This window comes from Coenobita brevimanus, chromosome 43, assembly GCF_032717465.1.
Source record: "Coenobita brevimanus isolate Jiangsu-jjx chromosome 43, ASM3271746v2, whole genome shotgun sequence".
Taxonomy (NCBI): domain Eukaryota; kingdom Metazoa; phylum Arthropoda; class Malacostraca; order Decapoda; family Coenobitidae; genus Coenobita; species Coenobita brevimanus.
The window spans coordinates 30,715,658-30,731,367 of NC_136996.1; the positions used below are offsets into that span (position 1 = coordinate 30,715,658).

General features: G+C 41.4%; 1 protein-coding gene across 1 annotated transcript in view; it reads right to left on the reverse strand.

The window, feature by feature from the left end:
- Nucleotides 1–14,948, reverse strand: part of LOC145397868 (matrix metalloproteinase-25-like) — a 102,088-nt gene extending 87,140 nt beyond the window's left edge. The window contains exons 1-2 of the mRNA XM_080270901.1: nucleotides 14,859–14,948; nucleotides 9,786–9,967 (exon numbers count right to left, since the gene is read on the reverse strand). Coding sequence (XP_080127027.1) covers nucleotides 9,786–9,967; nucleotides 14,859–14,948 — 272 coding nt within the window. The remainder of the gene's footprint in view (nucleotides 1–9,785; nucleotides 9,968–14,858) is intronic.
- Nucleotides 14,949–15,710: the final 762 nt, after the last annotated feature.

Sequence of the window (15,710 nt, forward strand, 5' to 3'; positions counted from 1 at the left end):
ATTTAATTCCAGTGATGTACAGTATTTTTCAGTTTCATTCGTGTTATTTCCAGACGATTTTGTTCAGCTTAAGAGCACCAAAAATCGTCTGGAGATGGCAAGAATAAGTAAATAAATAAATAAATCGCGAGATGGCAGAGGTTAAGAGAACTACTCACATATTCAGGGCTACCAACACTACCTATATGTCAACCCACTACCACTACTACCAACAGTAATACCAACACTACTACCACCATTACCACAACTACCAGCAATAATACCAACACTACCACCGGCATTATAATACCAACACTACTACTACTACCAGCATTACCAGAACTACCACAACTACCAGCATTACCAGAACTACCACAACTACCAGCATTTCCACAACCACCGCTACCAACATTAGCCTACAACCAACAACCTCTACTGCCAACATTAATACCACACTTCACCAATACCACTCTACTAATATTACCACAAGCACCATTATCACTACCAACATTACCACACCAACTAACATCCACTACCACTACCACTATCGCCACCACCACCACCTCTACGAACATTCCACCATCATCAACAACACCACCACCATCATCCCCATCACCACCACCAGCACCACCGCTATTACCACCAACAACCATCCCCACCACTACCACCACCACCACTACCAACATCCCACCACAACCACCACCACCACTAACAACAAACAAAGCAGAGAGGGTTGCTTGAATAACCTTGATAAAGTATGCAGCGGACGCTAAGAAAAAAAAAAGAATGAAGGGTGGGGGAAAAAAAGGACAAAGGGAAGGAAAAAGATATAAGAGGAAGGAAAGACACATAATAAAGACAAAGAGAGAAAAACGTGGAAGGAATATATGAAGGAAATGGACAAAAAAACAATACCAACAAAAATGAAAGAAAAGAACAGTTGAATATAAAGCCAAAAATAAGATAAACATACCAAGGCAAAGACGATGAAATAAAAGCAAACAAGAAAACAGAAAAAAAAATAAAGACAGACAGATGGAAAAACAGAAACATTAGCCCTCCCCAAAAAAAACTATAAAGGAGGAAGAAAAAGGACGTAGAAAAAAGAAAAAATAAACTTGAAGAAGAAGCCATTATAAGAGATTTGTTTTTACTTAAGCTCATTATAAGACTTTCACTTTCACTTGGCCTTAAATTGGCACCTCCCCATCTTCAGTGCTGAGTTGTAACGGTAGATTAACACTGGAATATAATGCCAGTCACAAAGAAGTGCTGTGGAAATGTTGTGGAGCCGTAGTATTGTCTTTTTGGGGGGTTGGGAGTCAGGGAAATAAGATACCTGAGTTTTGCAAATTGACGAAAATCTGGAACAACATAAGGGAATGATATTTTTAAACTCATTTTCATATTTATCGTTTTCTTTTTTTTCGTCCCCGTTTATAATATAATTTCCCTCGACTAAACAAAATCAAAACAAGATGAACAGAAGAGAGAAAAACATAAAAATAAAAATACAATGCCTAAAATATCCCTCAATACAATCCCCCAAAATCCCAAAATACAATCCCTAAAAATCCCAAAAGACAATCCCTAAAAATCCCAAAAGACAATCCCTAAAAATCCCTAAAGGCAATCCCTAAAAATCTCAAAAGGCAATCCCTAAAATTTCAAAAGACAATCCCTAAAAATCAATAGACAATCCCTAAAAATCCCTAAAGACAATCCCTAAAAATCCCTAAAGACAATCCCTAAAAATCCCTAAAGACAATCCCTAAAAATCCCTAAGGACAATCGCTCGGTGTATTAGTGACAGGCAAGTGATTCCTCTTTTTTTTTTTTTTTTTTTTTTTTCATTGTTAGGATTTATGTCTTGGGAAAAAATCCTATTGTGTTAGCACGGAAAAAAAAGAACCAAAAACCAAAAAAAAAAAAAAAGTTTAAGTTCAATGCCTTACATAACATTTTTTTCCCACTTGCTCCCCCTCCCCACCCCCTCTCTCTCTCTGGAGGACAGCGGGCCCTCTCATCACTGGACACCACCCTCGCTGTGAGAGAGAGAGAGAGAGAGAGAGAGAGAGAGACAGACAGACAGACAGACAGAAAGAGAGAGAGAGAACTTTACCAAATTCCTAGGAAATTCTTAGTCATTTTACAGGGCAAGATGATGGATTAAATTAGCATAAATGGGAATAAAATGCCGAAAAGGGACATATAGTGAAGTAAAATAATGTACCTACAGAACCTAAATGCAAATAAATAAATAAATAAATAAATAAAGGATAATAAAGACATAAGAAGTAAATGGCAGAAAATTCAACAGATATTCATTAGTCTTAAATGAAAATAAAATGAATAAAGTTAAAACGAAAGAAAATATATGGAGGTAAATGGCCAATATATTTTTTGACGTTCCTCTTTTAGGTTCTAGATTTCTTATATCGTAATTAAGAAATGTGATGATGATGATGATGATGACTGTAATGGTGGTGGTGGTGGTTTGTAATGGTAGGGGTGGTGGTGGTGGTCGTGGTGAAGGTGATGACTGTAATGATGGTGGTGGTGGTGATAATTGTAATGGTGGTGGTGATGGTGATGATTGCAATGGTGGTGGTGGTGATGATGATAAAATGTCTACTCCCAAGTATTTTGAAGTTAAGAGGACACAGAAAAGGTGTGGCTGTGGAGGTGGTGGAGGTATGTGGAGAAGTGGTGAAGAGAGGGATGAGTAGGGTACTGTTTGGAGGCGGGGGGGAGGGGAGGGAGAGATGGAAGAAAGGGGAGATAGAGAGAGAGGGGAAGAAGGGGAAATGGAGGGGAAAGAGAAAAGAGGAGAAGGGGGAGAGGGAGGGGAAAGGAGAGAGAGAGGGATAATGTAGGTCTGGGTGAAGGGGAAGATGAAAGGGTGAGGGATGGAGAAAGTATCCAGCAAGAATGAGAGAGAGAGAGAGAGAGAGTAGAGTGGGCAGTGATAATGAATCCAACAGACACCACCTTTCACCCACCCATCACACCCACCTATCCACACCCACACCCACATTTTATTTCAATGATCTTCACCCACCTACCCACACCCACATCCAAAATTACTCACCCATACAATCATCCACATTCAACAACATACCCAGATCAACCCACCTCCCACCCACACACCCAACACCTACCCACACTCACCTAATCTATCCACATACTCAATACTTACCCACATTCTTACCTTTCACCTACCCACGCCCACCTATCCACTCCTAAAGTACATTCTGTTTTATTCATCCATACTCTTGCCTATCAGATACCCCACACTTACCTACCTTTCTACCCACCTACCCACACTCACCACCTACCTTACTCACTTGCCTACTTCATTTACATTCCTTACTCATCACACCCTTACCCATCCACCCACCCACACTCACTACCCTCTCTTCCTCACCCACACCCACCTACCCAAAATAATTTCAGCTTACCCATATTTCTAATGTATGTATTTACTTTTTAAGCCTATAAATTCACCCATCTATGCCTATCTATCCATTCATCCATTTTTTTTTACTTCCGTTTGTGGCATGTTAGGGGTGTAATAATATACGGTAGTGAGACCTAGATAGTAATGGAGGAGGACATTCGTAGGCTCAAACGTACAGAAATGACAATGATTAGATGGATGTGTAGTATGTCCTTGAATGCATGGCCTGGGGGTGCTAAGAGTATGACTGAAGAGTTGCGAGGAAGGATGGAACTTGAATGTATTGGTGTGGTGATGAGAAGGGGTAGACTTGAGGTGGTTGGGGCATGTTGAGAGGATGGAGGATGATAATGGGTGCGGGAGGAGAGAAGTGTGAACATCGGGGGTAGGGCTGCGAGAGGCAGACCAAAAAAGACCTGGAACGAGGTCATAGAGTGACCTCAGGGATAAGGAACTCAACTGGGAGGTTGCCAGAGATCAAGCTGCGTGGAAAGCTGCCATTAGGTAACCAAGGCCGACGCATGCAAGCATGTTGGAGCCTTTATCAGATTTTACTAATATATCACCCATAGGTTACACATTAACACTCACAACAACAGTTTCTAAAATATTAATTCCTCTGCTGCCTGCCCTCAAATCCCAGTTTATTCAACGTGGATGTGACAAAAACGCATCCAAGCCTTTCTATCACCCTCCCCCCAAACTACCACTCTGTCACCACTTTGCAATACCAATCCGAGCCTTCCCTGTAAGAAAGAATTGAACAGGAAATAATCATGCCACAACTACATTCATACACCGTTGCATACCGCTCGCGTACACAGGACAGATATACAGCATACGTAATTCCGAAATATGAGACGCTAAAACGCTAAAATATAAACAAGCATACCCTAAAAATACATGTTTTCTATTTTCCAAACTGATTAAGGAAAACGAAATATCATTAGCAGTAACTAAAGTAGATCCTGAACCTTGACGTCACCCTCAATTGAACTAAAAATAAGCGATGTATTCTTCTCGAGTGAGGGTGGCAGAGTGGGTAGGGGTGAAGAGAGCGAGGCAATGAACCGAGTAACGGGCAGCCATATCAGGTTCCTTGGCCGGGGCTCGAGGAGGGAAGGAAGAAGGGAGGTAAGCAGGGAGGGAGGAGAGAGTCAAGAAGAGAAGAGGAAAGTTGGAAACGGGAAACAGAGATTTTGGCAGGAAAGGGAGCTAAAAAAAATGTTAAGGCTAAAGAATAAGCAAAAATACATAGACGAAAAGATAAAATATGAGATAAAAAGAAACAGCATATCAAAGAAGAAAATTGCCTAAGATCTGATGACAGAAGAGAGATGGGAAGAAGGAATGGGGGAGGGTAGGAAGGCAGGAGATGAGGGGTGAAGAATTAATATGGATGAGAGAGAGAGAGAGAGAGAGAGAGAGAGAGAGAGAAACAAAAAAAAATGAAGAAGGAAAGGAGAGAAGGAAGAAGGGGAGAAAATAAACAGAGGAAGAAAATATATGGATAGATGGGAAAAGAAACTGAGAGTGTAAATAAAGTGAGGAGAGAAGGAAGGAGACGAGAGAAGAAGGAAGAAAAGAGAAGGAAGGATACAGGAAAAAAAGAAAATGAAGAAGAGAATGAAAAAAAGGAGAGAGGATGAAGAAGGTAAGAGGAGGGGGAGGGGGAAGAAGAGAAAGAGGAAGGGAGGAAAGGAGGAAGAAAGTGAGAAAAGTGAATAAAATATAAAATAGGGAAATAAAGTGAAGATAAAAGAGGGGAAAAGCTCAAAAAGAAAGGAAGGAATAACGGACAGATTAAAAGAGGAGGAATATATGAAGGGAAGGGAATGCGGAGGACAGAACAGGAAGGGGATGAAGGGAAGAAGGACGGGATGGGTAAATGAAGGAAAAGGAAGAAGGAAAGAATGATGGAAGAAAGGAAGGAAAGGGAGAGTGAAGGAAGAAGGAAAAGGAGACGGAAAAAAAAGGAGGAGGGATGGAGAGAAGAAGAAGGAAAGAAGGAAAGAAAGGAAGAAGGAGGAATGACGAAGAGAAGGAGGAGGAAAGAGGGAGAGAAGAGAATAAGGTGGAAAGAAGGAGAGAAGAAGGAGAGAGGCATACGGTGGTGCTGGGCTGGGTAGAGTCGGTGGCCATCTGGTGGTGGTCGCCGGAAACGTAACCAGACACCACCAACCTCACAACCCCAAAAAACACTCCACCACTCTTTCCTTACCTCCATCCATCCCTTCCCCTCCACCCCTCCTCCTCCCTTCCTCCCTCTCTCGCTCTCTATCCTGTCATCCCTCCCTTCCCTTCATCTCTCCATCCTTTCCACCATTCTTTGCTTCCCCCTTTCCATCCCTTTCCATCCATCGCGACCACCATTTCATCCTTCCCTCCGTCCATTCTTCTCTCCCTCCATCCTTCCTCCTCCCTCTCCCTTCATCTCTCCCTCCTTTCCTCCCATCCCTACTGACCGGGGGGTGGAGGGGAAGAGCAAGATATAGATGATTAATTCTAGTTGAGGTTAAGAACAGCAAAGCAAAAACTCTCCCTCCCCACCTACCAATCCCCCACCTATATATCTATCTATCTATAGCCCGACGCCCTGATCCCGCAAAGGGTGGCCGCAGATAAAACGCCTCCAAGTCACTCTGTCACCCACCATTTGACTCCCCTCCCCCCAACTCACCCCCCCCTCCCTCATATACCTCTCAACTCCATCCCTCCACCTCATCCTCGGTCTACCCCTCCCTCTCCCTCCCTCCACCTCACCTACATACACCCTCTTAGTCAGTCTTTCATTCTCCATTCTCTCCACATGTCCAAACCACCTCAGTGTATTTCTCCTAATCTTTTCAACCACATCCACATCTACCCCACAACGTTCCTTCACTTCTTCATTCGTCAACCTGTCCCTCCACGTCACTCCCATGCTCCTCTCAAGTAACTCATTTCCACTGCTCTCACTCTTGACTTGTTCCCCTCTTGCAAGGTCCACGCCTCGCTTCCATACGTCAGGGTAGGGATCACAATACCATCATGCAGTGACTTCTTAACTTCCTTACTCACCTCCCTATTTCTCATCACCAAAAACCGGCAGGAAAAAGGAAAAGGAAAAAGAGAAGGCAAGAGGGGGAGGGAGAAGGAGACGGGGAAGGAGGGAAGATGGATGGAAGGAAAAAGAGAAAAGAGTTAAGGAAATAAAGTAGGAATAAAAAAGGACTATCATGCAGCACGGAAAAAGTGCAAAGGAAACTTCACAGAAAAGCCTGAAAGGAATAATTACTGTATATACTGTGTTAAACTCTAGGGAAAGATAACATAAATTTCCAACAATACGACACGGTGCGTTCTCCATGATCTGGATGAGAGAGAGAGAGAGAGAGAGAGAGACGAGGGGAAGACGGTACGAAGAGGGGAAATGTAAACAGACTAACGTCAAACCCTTCCAAACCATTCACACTCACATATACATTCATGCATACATACATACTGTACACACATGCATGCATACACGCATATATACATTCTCTCTCTCTCTCTCTCTCTCTCTCTCTCTCTCTCTCTGTAAATAAATGAACGTAAATGAGAAAATAAGTTGCAATAATGAGACAAATATGACCCTCCTCGAGAGCAAGATGGTAAATACTCACTTTAAGTATTTTATTTGACTTCCTTCAGACGGTTTTATTCAGCTGATGGGAAATATAACACGACAAAATATATATAACATCCGTAAGTTTGGTTTCGTGACCTCTAGTGTCGACGTCATTATTATTATTATTATTTTATTATTATTATTATTAGTAGTAGTAGTAGTAGTGGTAGTAGTAGTAGTAGTAGTATCAAATTATCCTATCCAACCAAACAGAGAGAGCTGGGGTATGATGGGTGGATGGGGGGGGGAGTGGAAAGGAGAAGAGAAAGGAGGAGGTATAGGAGGGAAGGAAGGGGGAATGGAAAGAGGGAGGGGAGAAAGAGCCGGGGGGGAGGGTGTAAGAGAAGGAGGGAGGAGTGGGAGGAAAAACAGGGAAGGGAGAGAGGGCGGAGGGAAGGGAAAGAGGGAGAATGGAAGGGGAGGAGGGGTAGAGAAGGAGGTAGGGGAATGTTGAGTCTAGGCGGGGAGGAAGGGAAAATGTGAGGGAGGAAAGTGAGAGAGAGAAAGGAAGGGTGGACGAAAATAGAAGGGGGAAGGGAAGAGGAAGGGGGGAGGAAGGAAAAAGTCACCTCTTCAAACCGAGGACGCCATGAGAGAGAGAGAGAGAGAGAGAGAGAGAGAGAGAGAGAGAGAGAGAGAGAGAGAGAGAGAGAGAGTCTAAAGGATAACAAGAACATATATTAAAAAAGAAAACACGTGACACCAAAAACGTTCAGTAAAAAAATAAAAATATAACAGTATATATTTCCCATTATGAAAAAGCAAAAAAAAAAAAAAAGTATATATATATATATGAGAAAGGTGTATTAAAACTGCTCTCAAAACAGGGTACTTTTGCCATAAAAAAAAAATAGGTTTACATTATCAAAAAATTTAATATGTTTCAGTTTACCAGTTTACCTCGTCTAAGTTCTCTCTCTCTCTCTCTCTCTCTCTCTCTCTCTCTCTCTCTCTCTCTCTCTCTCTCTCTCTCAAATTCTGTGCAGTATGTTTTTTATTCATTCTTAGCCCATATCATTTAGAGGACAAAAGAGTCTGTATGGTCTGTGTATCTCTTACCTGAAGGGTGGAGGGAGAGAGGGAGGGAAGGAGAGAGGTAGAGAGGGTAGCAAAGCAGAGATTCTTGGAAGACTGTTTGTGTAAGGATGTAAACTCTCTCTCTCTCTCTCTCTCTCTCTCTCTCTAACCGAACCTCCCTTCTCTAATTACGAAAACATAAACTGTCTAAACTGGGAGTAAACGAGAGAGAGAGAGAGAGAGAGAGAGAGAGAGAGAGAGAGAGAGAGAAACGACAGGCATACTTCTTGCAATGGCTTAATATGATACTCTTTAACAGCAATGATGGACATACACACTCAACAATCTTGTTATACTGTATTTATGGTTATACTGAAAGGAAAAGATCACTTTTCACCAAACAACTTTATAATAGTTACTGCAAACATCTATGAACTGAAGAAAACGAGAAAAGTTAGTTCCCTTCAGAGAAAACGTAATTTACAGGGATAACACTTGAAGTCCCATAAAATTTCCTTTTGCTGTTAAGCACTAGGTGAAGCTTTACAGTAGTGCACGTAAAAACATAATAATCAAAATTAATAATAATAATAATAATAATAATAATATCAATAATAATAATAATAATAATATCAATAATAATAATGATAATAATAATAATAATAATAATAATAATAATAATAATAAAATAATAATAATAATAAAAAGTTCACAGCTTTATATTCGGCATCATTATATTTTTCACACGACTTTCAAACTACATTTGTTTTTCACTTCACCACAAGAACTACTTCCACATGAATAAAAAAAATAAAAAGTATATTAGAAAAGAGGAATTCAGTATTTTACTCTATTTCCATATGGTGTAAAAAAAAAAAATACATCCTTAGAAAAAAAAAATCAAGGGAAGAAAATATAACACGTGTCCATAAAAATTCAGTGTTTCAAAAGTACTATTGCATTAAAATGGAACTAAAGGCCAGGAGCACGCAAACTGTTCCCTCCAAGAAAAAAATAATTAAAAATAAGAGACACATTCAAGATCCGTTCATTTCGGATGATAACAGCGAAACCAACGAAAGATAAGAGAAACCAGTAATCAAGTGCTGGTCACGAAATCGCCCTCACTGCACTACAGCCTACAGTACTTACCTCATTTGACAGAAAATAAAAAAAAATCATACATAAAAAAGAAGGAAAACAATAAGCATATCTCCAAACACCACCAAATACCCCCATACCTTATACCTGATTCGACACCGAAAAAATATAATAATAATAATAAATAACGAGCAGGGAATACGAATGGAATATTTCTCGTACCAACAGCAACAAATTGATAAGTCCACAAATAACATCCTTCTTTTAAAATTAACAAAATCTTCCCAGTGCACCAAGACCGACCGTACTTACCGGAATGGAAAAGTAAATAAATAAATAAAATAAACACACAGAGACTCACAGAAAAAAAAAAAAAAAACATCAGGAGCCAAAATTCCCCCACTACAATAAAGGCCGTATTCTCCTCAATTTAGGAGGTCCCGTAACACCTCTTCCTTAGCGATTTATTTAAGATGTTAGTCCTTCATTTTCATTGTATGCTGTTTTTATTTTTCTTATTACAAGGAATCTCGTTAACTGATGAGAATACAGCACTAAGACCCACAGTCCTGTACTCACCCCCACGTCACGTTGAACCGGTCCCACCTCTTGCCCTGCTTTACGAACCGCCTCAGCCTTGCCCTTGCCCTTGGGTGGAGGTGGGCGGTGGGCGGTAGGTCGGGCAAGGAGCAGCGGGGCCTCTTCATCAACTCTTTCGTCGCCTCATCCAGTCGGCCCGTGATGGGGATGTGCCCGAACCGCTAAGGAGAGAGAGAGGGAGGGTTTGGGTGAATCTGTCTCTGTCTATTTATCTATCTATCTGTCTATATCTATTTTTCTATCTATCTATATACAGATATCTATCAACACCGGAGCTACTTTATTTCGTCGCTTTGTCTACAAAAATCGGTTCGTGATGGTAATATGGCCGAATCATTATGACAAACTGGGTAAGGATATTAAATCTGATTGCTACACACACAGTACAAACCTCAACACTCTGCGGAACGGTGTAATAAATGACCAAGTATATATAATGGTAAGTAAACATAAATTATCAGCCTGAATGAATGTGTGTGTGTGTGTGTGTAGTCACAGGGGGGGGGCAGAAGTTTAGGAAGGGGGAGAAAGTAACTATGATGGGGATGCGACACACTCACTGGTAAACATTGCTTCATACAAGTTACCCCTTTAACAACTACAGAAAACTATATGTAAAACAGAAAACGCCTGCAAAATGAAAAGGGTAACCACTCTAGTTTCACAGTGAATACTAAACGATAGTGCTACTACTACTATTACTACTACTACTACTACTACTACTAATAATAATAATAATAATAATAATAACAATCATCATCATCATCATCATCAGTAATATATAGGAACTTGCTAGAATATCAATCTTCGCATGGTTCTAAGACAACTCCTTCAGAATGTTGACACCTTTTGTTATTATATTCTTCCCAACACCAGACAATCGTACTTGGCTTAGAGGAAATTTTGGGAGGGAGGGAGTTAATGACAGACTTCAGAAACCCCGCCAGTGAGAGGTTTTTTTTTAGATGAATAAAATCGTCTGGTGGAAGCAAGAATATGGAAAACCAATCTCCATACTGATGCACTCCAACACCCACATTCTCGTCAGTTAAGGAAGCTCCCAAACACTTTTTCCCAAGCGATTTATTTTGTTGATTATACTTTACTGTCCTCTTCCGTGTTACGTCAATCCTTCCATTATCGCCATACTCTTCATAAATAACGTGCGTATGGATATTAACCTGCCATATCCAAAAATAAGTCGCTAAAGTAGGGGTGTTTGGGAGATCCTTCACCGACGAGAATACGAGTGACATCCCCTACACCTGCATCCATTTGTACATCTATTACCAGAAACAGAGAGTTCATGTGGGTACTAGGAAAAAATAGCCTAATCCATCATCATCATCATCACCATCATCACGACCACCACCATCATCATCATCATCATCATCATCACTATCATCATCATCACCATCACCATCCTTGCCTCTCACACATCCGTTCAGATCAATAATAAAAAATAAAAATAAAATCATCATCATCATCATCAGCTCTTTCACAACTTCCTGCCACCACTCCAGCCCCTCCAACATCACTACTCACCACTCCCTTCCGCCACTACAAGCAGCCCTCCCTCCTTACTTGCTATCTTTGTCGTCTAGTAGTTTATTCTCTCTCTCTCTCTCTCTCTCTCCCTCTCTCTCTCTCTCTCCAGTTTTGAGCGTAAACCTGTTCTCTGAGTCCCCACTGTCCTCTTATGCGCAACTGATGGCCCCATACACCCTTCTCATGTCACCACTTGGACACTAATACTCACTGTCCATACTGAATACATACCAGGGCTATGATGGTACTAGCAGGTGTGTGTGTGTGTGTGTGTGTGTGTGTGTGTGTGTGTGTGTGTGTGTGTGTGTGTGTGTGTGTGTGTGTGTGTGTGTGTGTGTGTGTAAGACTAATATGACTGCTTTAACGAAATATAATTAATCTAAATAAAACTTAACCCCGCTCCACCGTCGACTTAACTTCCTCTACCGCCATGAAGGAACCGGAAACTTGGTCGCTGCAGGATTTCCTTTGTTGATCTTTTTAATTCTCAATGTGCACTTTCTTCATGAATCTACGCTGAGGGCGATGATTCAGCTCTCTCACTGCATTAATTACCTCTCTCTCTCTCTCTCTCTCTGTGTTCTTACCTAATTGTATCTTTACAGGAATGAGTCAAGCTCGTATTGTCCCGTGTCTTAGACCATATTTATCGTACATATCCTTAAATTTGTGAATTGTTTTGGCACACACTATTTCATTCGGCAGTGCATTCCATTGATCAATTGCTCTGTTTGGGAAACTGAATTTCCTTACGTCTTTATCACCTCTCCTCTTATGCAGTTTTTTGCAGTGTCCTCTTGCTGATGCTTCTCCATATGTTAAGTAATCATTTATGTCTATTTTCTCCTTTCCTGATATGCACTTATATAGCATTATCATGTCACCTCTTTTCCTTCTCTCCTGTAGTGTAGGTAGATTCAGTTTATTTAGTCTTTCTTCGTAGCTTAGGTCCCTTAAGCTTGGTATCCATCTTGTAGCGACCCTTTGAACTTTTTCAATCTTGTCTATAAGCTTTTTGAGATGAGGACTCCAGACTATTGATGCATATTCCAGGGTTGGTCTAATGAATGATGTTATTATCCTTCTTAGCATGTCTTCATTTATGTATGTGAATGCTATTCTCATATTTGCAAGCAGTGTATACATGTTCCGTACCTTCTCGCTGATGTGGTCAGCCGGAGATAGTCTGTTATTGATAATCACACCTAGGTCTTTCTCTCTTTCTGATGTGTATAGGGTTTTATTTCTTAACTTATAATCCCAATCAGGTCTTTTTCCACTTTTACCAAACTTGATTACATGACACTTGTCCACATTGAATTCCATTTGCCATGTACTACTCCATTCATGAAGTTTATTTAATTCTTCTTGTAGCTCCCTACAAAGAGTCTGTGCTAGTAATTCTCCTTTGTATTTTTGCATCATCTGCAAACATATTCAGATAGCTCTCATTTCCAGTGTTACTGTTTATATCATTTATGTACACTAGAAACATGATTGGTGCCAGCACCGAACCCTGTGGTACTCCACTAGTCACTTCTTTCCATGATGTGTGTGTGTGTGTGTGTGTGTGTGTGTGTGTGTGTGTGTGTGTGTGTGTGTGTGTGTGTGTGTGTGTGTGTGTGTGTGTGTGTGTGTGTGTGTGTGTGTGTGTGTGTGTGTGTGTGTGTGTGTGTGTGTGTCTTGCTTGCACAGTACCGTCAACTGCTGGGACGGAAAAATAATACCCGTTTTCTTGTATTATATTCACATACTGATATAGTCACTGGAATTATACCCACCGGAAGTATACCCACACATTTTGACAGTCACTGGAATTTTACCCACCGGAAGTATACCCGCACATTTTGATAGTCACCGGAATTATACCCACTGGAAACATACCCACTAAAAGTATACCCACGCACAAATAACCCACTGGAATTATACCCACACTAACATACCCACTGGAATTATACCCACACCAACATACCCACTGGAATTATACCCACACCAACATACCCACTGGAATGATACCCACACCAACATACCCACTGGAATTATACCCCCGGGAATTATTCATTATAGATACAGTTCATTATATAAACAATTTATTGATCATCAGTTTTTATGCGTGAGGTGAAATTGGTCAAGGATTTGGGGTGGAATATTTTGTAGCTCATATACCCAGTCGAAGATATATAAAACCCTGATGTAAGATTCTGAAAACGATGGTTGGGCTTCACCATCACACCACTGGGTTTCAGATAATATTGTTTATTGTCTCGCTGTGTATCGTTCAGAGCTGGATCGATATTTATGTCTGCTATCTAAACTATGAATCTGAGGGTACGAGCATGGCCACTCACACTAAGCTATCTAATCGTTAACCTTGTGGACTGCAGGATGGGGACGCCCTTATTCCTGCAGTCTACCATCCTCCTTTCGGGGGAGAGGGAAAGAGGCGAGGGTGTGTGTATAGCCAGGCAGCAGATCCAGTTGGTTTTAAAAGTGACATCACACGAAGGCGTCCCTCCCCCCCACCATCACCCACACAGATTAAGAACTAGATATGCCCAACATTATCTCTGAAGGCAAGCTACACTCTTTGTACGCTTTATGAGACGTGTGCTGGGAATATTCGCTGGCTGGGTACATATTATCACAGGTGCAGTTATAAGGTACAACACTACTGAAGATTACGTTGATGACTCCTTGCACACTACCGCACCCAGAACAAGTGTGTTTTTAGGGGGGATGGCTAAAGCGCTGAGGAGCGTGTGTGAGGGGATGGTTTTCTTCTTTTCTATCTCATTTATTTATACAGTTATTTATCTATGTACTGTATCTGTTAACCATACATCTATCTACCTATCTATCTATCTCAAGAAAATGCTATAAAATTTTTCCTCTTTCTATACATACAGCGCTGCAATACAATGATTTTCTTTTTCTTTTTTTCTTTTTCTTTTTTTACCGCTCTTACGGTCCTGGCCTCAAACAAGCGATTTCCCTACTATTCTCACAATTACCTGATTAGTTAGCAAAGTTGAATGACCTCAATTAATGTTATAGTTATTGTAATGGTGGTGGTGGTGGTGGTGGTGGTGGTGAATATTAAAAGGAAAGACGCTACTGTTATGAAGAAATAAAGATGAAGATGATAATGATGATGATGATACAGAGGAGGCTAATAACAGTGGTGGTGGCACTGATGGTAATGGTGATGGTAGTGATGGTAGTGGTGGTGGTAAAGGTGATGCCAGTGGTAGTGATGGTGTTGGTGGCTGTGATAGTAAAGGTGATGGTAGTAGTAGTGTTGGTGTTGGTGGCACTGATAGTAAAGGTGATGGTAGTAGTAGTGGTGGTGATGGTAATGATGGTAGTAGTGGTGGTGGTGATGGTATGGGTGATGGTGGTGGGAGTGACAGTAGGGGTGATGGTAGTAATGGTGGCAGTGACAGTAGGGGTGATGGCAGTGATGGTAATGGTAACACAGGTGGTACTGAGGGTTATAGTACTTACCTGCATCACCTTAATTGCCTCCCTCAGCTGCTCCTCGGTACGTAAGTTGCCCGTCTCCATGTCCGAGGCTGGAAGGTACCCGTAGCGCATCATGTACCGTTGCTGTGGGGGAGGGAGAGGAGAGTTAGTGGCGGGAGGGGACGAGGGGGGGTTCTGTGTGTGTGTGTGTGTGTGTGTGTGTGTGTGTGTGTGTGTGTGTGTGTGTGTGTGTGTGTGTGTGTGTGTGTGTGTGTGTGAGAGAGAGAGAGAGAGAGAGAGAGAGAGAGAGAGAGAGAGAGAATAAAGACAAGAAAGAAGAGACAGTTGCCCTACTTCAACATCCATCCTCACCCCTTTGTATCCGGCTACTTATCAAAAAATAAAAAAAAAAAAAAAAAATAGGGGGGGGTGCATATTCAGTACACACAGTCATATAAATTCCACAATGATCCAGGCGCCCTCGGGGGGTCGCACACATCGTCAGAGCTAAAAATATATAGAGAGTTTTTGTGGCCCATTTCTGTCGCTGTAATTTAACCCCCTTATGGTGGGAACAAGTTTAGCTTTCTCCTGCAGCAGCGTCAGACGATTTTATTCAGCTGAGAGTGAGGGGAACCAGAGTGTTAAATACTTCAAAACTTTACCTTTTTTCTTTATTTTTCTAACATCTCTCTCTCTCTCTCTCTCTCTCTCTCTCTCTCTCTCTCTCTCTCTCTCTCTCTCTCTCTCTCTCGCATCTGGGTTCCTCTGAGCTCCGGGGATGTGATCAGAAGGTGTATGAGTGACAGTTCAAAGATAACGCAAAAAAAGTTGGCGTCTCCCTTCATATTTACCTCAGCCACCCATCTCCGTCAAGGTGTGCTCGTTTTGTTT